This window comes from Anguilla rostrata, chromosome 7 (genome assembly GCF_018555375.3).
Source record: "Anguilla rostrata isolate EN2019 chromosome 7, ASM1855537v3, whole genome shotgun sequence".
NCBI classification, from domain to species: domain Eukaryota; kingdom Metazoa; phylum Chordata; class Actinopteri; order Anguilliformes; family Anguillidae; genus Anguilla; species Anguilla rostrata.
In genome coordinates, this window is record NC_057939.1 from 34,143,064 (window position 1) to 34,149,538 (window position 6,475).

At 44.3% G+C, this 6,475-nt stretch overlaps 1 protein-coding gene across 1 annotated transcript; it reads right to left on the minus strand.

Moving 5' to 3' along the window:
- Nucleotides 1-2,849: 2,849 nt before the first annotated feature.
- LOC135259576 (zona pellucida sperm-binding protein 4-like) lies at nt 2,850-3,741 on the minus strand. Its single transcript, XM_064344089.1, is given in 6 exon segments — nt 2,850-3,052; nt 3,131-3,161; nt 3,164-3,312; nt 3,393-3,475; nt 3,477-3,552; nt 3,605-3,741. Coding segments are annotated over 6 exon segments (570 nt in total). The 5' UTR covers nt 3,685-3,741; the 3' UTR covers nt 2,850-2,901.
- Between the last annotated feature and the right edge of the window lie 2,734 nt (nt 3,742-6,475).

Genomic DNA, 6,475 nt, shown 5'->3' on the forward strand with positions numbered 1-6,475 from the left:
CGTCCTCACTTGCACCAACTGCGCCTGCAGCACATCTTCCCACCAAGCTCCTGCCAGCCTTCTCCGTCCCCTGCCCGTCCCGGGTCGACCATGGAGCCACATTGGGATGGTTTGCACAGATGCTTGTGGTACCTTCTGTTGTTTGGGAAATGCTCCTGAGGAGGAACTGGACTTGTTAGTCCAATTTCTTCTGAGGTCTTGGCTGAGTTGCTTAAATTTTCCCATGGTATCAAGGGCAGTGGCTCTAAAAGGTAAGCCCTTAATTACAGCCACAGGTGCTAATTAACTCCTAATTGTGACAATTTGCTAATCAGAAGCTTCAAAAAAAGCCATTACCTCAATTTATGGAATATTCCAGACTTAAAAGAGACAGTCAACTTGGTGTATGTAAACTTTTGAACCACAGGAATTCTGATTGTGAATTAAAGCTGAAATATCTGCCTCTAATCACTTGTTTTAAAAGTACCTCTGACGTGAACAAAGTAGATGTCCTAATTAATTGCCACATTTCATGTTGCCATTTCTTTTTGGCAAGTTGTGAAATTGAGTTTGAATATCTTTAGCCTAGGTGTATGTAAACTTTTGGCCTCAATGGTAAAGGTCACAGGTTCAATTCCCCTGTAGGACACTGCCATTGTACCCTTGATCAAAGCATTTAACCTGCATTGCTTCAGCATATATCCAGCTGGATAATTGGATACAATGTAAATGCGACACAAGTTGTGCAAGTCACTGTAGATGAGTCTAAAGCCTGACACCCACCGCACGCGTAGCAGCCGCAAGCGCACGACGTGCGTAAGTGAAGCGTAGTTGAAGTACTGTTATTACAACGGCAGCTGGTGGAGAGGACGTCACCTGCTGCCGTTGTAATAACAGTACTGCTAACAGTAAGAACGAATGCAGCGCGAACCGGGTGCGAGACTTGCGCGACACAAGCAAACTGAAGCATAGTTTTTCGCTTCTGTTCTATTTTTCTGCTTGTCGCGCGTCATGATGACCTGTTCATACACAGAAATATGCTCTAAAATGCTAGGTATACATGCTCTGATTTATATTTCATCCTTATATTAGGCTACTGGGGGTGTGTACCTGGTTCCCTCCCAGATATTTTATAAGCAGCTAAAACAAAATACAAGCCTTTTCGTTTTTGTATTGTCCTTGCAGAAAAAAAACCCCAAAAAAACTGGAACCTGGGGAAAAGGCAAACTTAGTTTCGCTATCTTATTTTGTGGAGGGGGTGGGGTAAATTTGAAAATACACCACAGAAAGACGTAGCCTATTGAATGATGTAGAAGTGAATGCACTGAGCAGCGGTTTGTTAGCTCGAGTGGAAGGTAGTTTTTAACCAACCATTGCTCAGCCTATTTGACTTCTCCGATGTCTTCATTTGCCGTGCTTTCAAAAAGGGCTTGTTAATAAATATCCACATAATCCACAGAGCTTTAAAAAATCAGATTATTTAGTGGTCTTGCCGATGAAAATGCACCTATTTTATAAATGAAGTTGTAAGCAAGCCTTTATTGCACTTGTACTTCAAAGCTTCCGGTGTTCATGGCGTTGTGGTGTTCATATCCCTTCAAGATTAAACTGTTACGCTTTTTGATGATTAGCTGATTTGACTAAATCTGATACTATAAATGTTTTGACGTGAATGACAAGACGACACGGGAATTCCCAATGGATTATTTATTATGATGATCATTACATATTCTTCATAAAATTGGCACGCTTGTTAACCAAGCAAATAAATTAATACAGTTTGAGATTGATTATTATGCAGGCTACGTTGCGATTTAAGCTTATGGTAATTCTTGAAAGCGTTTACTTTCTCACGCATTTACATGAGTTTACGAAATATTACCAAATTAACAAACTGAAAAAGGTCTCTCACCAAGTATTCACTTAACCCATAATCAACAGTCGTGAACAAACGTGAAATACACAATTTAATCCCACTGCAGACTGCGAGAGCTACTAGGAATATAGAGCTTTAAGCAAGCCTTTGCGCGACACAAACGGAACCTGTGTAGACACGCTATGCGCCGCGCTGCTTCGCCGTGCTGCTTATGCGCCGCTTACGCTACGCGTGCGTTGGGTGCCCGGCGTAAATGCCTGTAATGCACTTCCATTGTGATGTAACCAAGCTGACCGCACAATGGGGCTTCTGATGTACAGAAGATTCAGAAATAAACAAACAGCTGAAAAAGCAGAAATAGGCATGCATTGCCTTCCATAGAAAGTGGAACGAGTGAATTCCAAAAACATGCACCCTCTACGCCATTTCCTGAAATTTCAGTGGTACTAAGGGGAACAATTCAAAGGGGCAAAAGAACCAAAGCCAAATAAACCCAGACATCCAGTTTTGAAAAACCAGAAACATTAGTGATCTCCACACGACAGCCAGGACCAGGACAGAGACAAGCACAACCGAGGCAGCCATTTCCAGCAGGCCATAGCCAAGTGACTGGGGCACTGGAAACAAAAACCAACAGCCACATTAGTTATTCATTACAAAGACACAGTACAGATGAATCTACTATAGAGGTGCCACTCGCCTTCATTGTCAGAGTAGGTGTCAGATACTGGGGGCTCCAAGTCCAGCAAGATCACTTTCTGACTAGAAACCACTATAGTTTCCCCAATGGAAACTTTTCTTTAGTAGCAATAGTCCTCCCTGAAAAGCCACAGTAGGAGTTAGTGCCCACGTCACACTGCCTTAGAAGCTGAAGCACAGGGCACCAGCATCTTCCATTAATCACTCACTCTGCCTGCTGCATCTCTGTTCACAGCGATCAGCAGCAGAAGGGTGGCACAGTGCTGTACTACAATGGATGAACACCTGTGAGGAAGTAGTCAAGGATTAAAATCCTGTTGCATGAAGCAGGAACAGTAAAGTAGCAGTCAGACAGTAGTTTCCTTCAGCAAGGAGGTAGCATCCACAAAAGTAAACATCTGGACAATGAACCGCTTGTAATGAGTTGGGTATTGGAGCCCAGAGGAGCCATCCACAGGAACCAAGGTGGTCAGGTACTGGTCACCATGGTAGGGACACCTGCAAAAGGACAGTGATCATTTTGTTGGGGGGGGTGGTTGGTGGAAGAAGTGGCCAGGAAAAGTCAGTGCAAGTTACCCATTAACCAGAAGACTCTGGGGCAGGCTGAGGATGTGGCCCAGCAGTGTTCCAGAGTCAGGACAATGTTGGGATCAGTCCTCTCCAAGACACGCACCTCCACATACACAGGTTCCCGCAAAACCTGTGTCACAGGGTAGTCCACTTCACTGTAGTAGGAGCTGTACACATTTGCTAGAGACCATGGAGGGCAGGTTAACATGGCCCATGGAACAAGCATTTTAATAAAAAAAAAAAAAAAAAAAAAAAAAAAAAAACCAGCTTAGCTTTCAGTGATCCTTTTGAGTCACATTGGCCATTAGCTAATCTGAGCTCCACACGGAGGGGTCCTGGAGCAGCTACTGGAAGGGGAGGAGGAACGGTCTTCCTCAGCCACCAGAGACACCACCTCACTACCAAGATACCGGCACTGGAAGGAAAGTCTAACACAAGTCAGTGATCAGGAACAGGAGAACCAAGTCAAAGACCCTTCACTTAAACACACTGTCCCTTGTGATGGAGCCCAAGAGTCCAATCCCCACTTCATATGAAGAGGACAACCTGTTCTCATACATAAAACTCTTCCTCCTGGAAGAGGAAGGAAATGGTTAGTGTTAAGTAGCAAGTCAACTCCCTTAACCCAACTCCCTGTTTTCGTCAGCCCCCATCTTAATCCACCCAGATTCTGCCCGCCAGTTCGTAGTAGAAGTGGACGCTTCTGAAACTGGTGCGGCGGCCGTCCTCTCCCAAAGGTCAGTGTCTGATGGTAAACTGTGCCTTCTTTTCTAGGAAATTTTTGCCCGCAGAATGTAACTACGATGTCGGGAACCGGGAGCTGTTGGCGATCAAGATAGCACTTGAGGAGTGGCGGCACTGGCTCGAGGGAGCAGAACAACCCTTCCTTGTCTGGACCGACCATAAGAGCCTGGCTTACCTCCAGTCGGCCAAAAGGTTAAACTTCTGCCAAGCTCATTGGGCACTTTTCTTTGGGCGTTTCACCATCTCTTATCGTCCCGGATCTAAGAACACCAAGCCAGACGCCCTATCCCGCCAGTTCTCCTAGGAAGAACGTCCTGCTGAACCCGAACCCATCCTGCCCTCAGCGTGTGTGGTCGCAGCGGTCACATGGGAGATCGAGGAGGCCATTAAGAGGGCTCAGCAGGACCAGCCCGACCCACGTCCTAATCCTAACAGCTGTATATTTGTGCCTGAGTCTGTTCGCTCCCAGGTCTTGCAGTGGGCCCATTCCTCACGCCTCGCCTGTCATCCGGGCATCCGACGCACCCTATCCCTCCTAAAGCGGAGCTTCTGGTGGGAATCCATGGAGGCGGATACCCGGGCCTTCGTCCTCACTTGCACCAACTGCGCCTGCAGCACATCTTCCCACCAAGCTCCTGCCAGCCTTCTCCGTCCCCTGCCCGTCCCGGGTCGACCATGGAGCCACATTGGGATGGTTTGCACAGATGCTTGTGGTACCTTCTGTTGTTTGGGAAATGCTCCTGAGGAGGAACTGGACTTGTTAGTCCAATTTCTTCTGAGGTCTTGGCTGAGTTGCTTAAATTTTCCCATGGTATCAAGGGCAGTGGCTCTAAAAGGTAAGCCCTTAATTACAGCCACAGGTGCTAATTAACTCCTAATTGTGACAATTTGCTAATCAGAAGCTTCAAAAAAAGCCATTACCTCAATTTATGGAATATTCCAGACTTAAAAGAGACAGTCAACTTGGTGTATGTAAACTTTTGAACCACAGGAATTCTGATTGTGAATTAAAGCTGAAATATCTGCCTCTAATCACTTGTTTTAAAAGTACCTCTGACGTGAACAAAGTAGATGTCCTAATTTAATTGCCACATTTCATGTTGCCATTTCTTTTTGGCAAGTTGTGAAATTGAGTTTGAATATCTTTAGCCTAGGTGTATGTAAACTTTTGGCCTCAATGGTAAAGGTCACAGGTTCAATTCCCCTGTAGGACACTGCCATTGTACCCTTGATCAAAGCATTTAACCTGCATTGCTTCAGCATATATCCAGCTGGATAATTGGATACAATGTAAATGCGACACAAGTTGTGCAAGTCACTGTAGATGAGTCTAAAGCCTGACACCCACCGCACGCGTAGCAGCCGCAAGCGCACGACGTGCGTAAGTGAAGCGTAGTTGAAGTACTGTTATTACAACGGCAGCTGGTGGAGAGGACGTCACCTGCTGCCGTTGTAATAACAGTACTGCTAACAGTAAGAACGAATGCAGCGCGAACCGGGTGCGAGACTTGCGCGACACAAGCAAACTGAAGCATAGTTTTTCGCTTCTGTTCTATTTTTCTGCTTGTCGCGCGTCATGATGACCTGTTCATACACAGAAATATGCTCTAAAATGCTAGGTATACATGCTCTGATTTATATTTCATCCTTATATTAGGCTACTGGGGGTGTGTACCTGGTTCCCTCCCAGATATTTTATAAGCAGCTAAAACAAAATACAAGCCTTTTCGTTTTTGTATTGTCCTTGCAGAAAAAAAACCCACAAAAAACTGGAACCTGGGGAAAAGGCAAACTTAGTTTCGCTATCTTATTTTGTGGAGGGGGTGGGGTAAATTTGAAAATACACCACAGAAAGACGTAGCCTATTGAATGATGTAGAAGTGAATGCACTGAGCAGCGGTTTGTTAGCTCGAGTGGAAGGTAGTTTTTAACCAACCATTGCTCAGCCTATTTGACTTCTCCGATGTCTTCATTTGCCGTGCTTTCAAAAAGGGCTTGTTAATAAATATCCACATAATCCACAGAGCTTTAAAAAATCAGATTATTTAGTGGTCTTGCCGATGAAAATGCACCTATTTTATAAATGAAGTTGTAAGCAAGCCTTTATTGCACTTGTACTTCAAAGCTTCCGGTGTTCATGGCGTTGTGGTGTTCATATCCCTTCAAGATTAAACTGTTACGCTTTTTGATGATTAGCTGATTTGACTAAATCTGATACTATAAATGTTTTGACGTGAATGACAAGACGACACGGGAATTCCCAATGGATTATTTATTATGATGATCATTACATATTCTTCATAAAATTGGCACGCTTGTTAACCAAGCAAATAAATTAATACAGTTTGAGATTGATTATTATGCAGGCTACGTTGCGATTTAAGCTTATGGTAATTCTTGAAAGCGTTTACTTTCTCACGCATTTACATGAGTTTACGAAATATTACCAAATTAACAAACTGAAAAAGGTCTCTCACCAAGTATTCACTTAACCCATAATCAACAGTCGTGAACAAACGTGAAATACACAATTTAATCCCACTGCAGACTGCGAGAGCTACTAGGAATATAGAGCTTTAAGCAAGCCTTTGCGCGACACAAACGGAA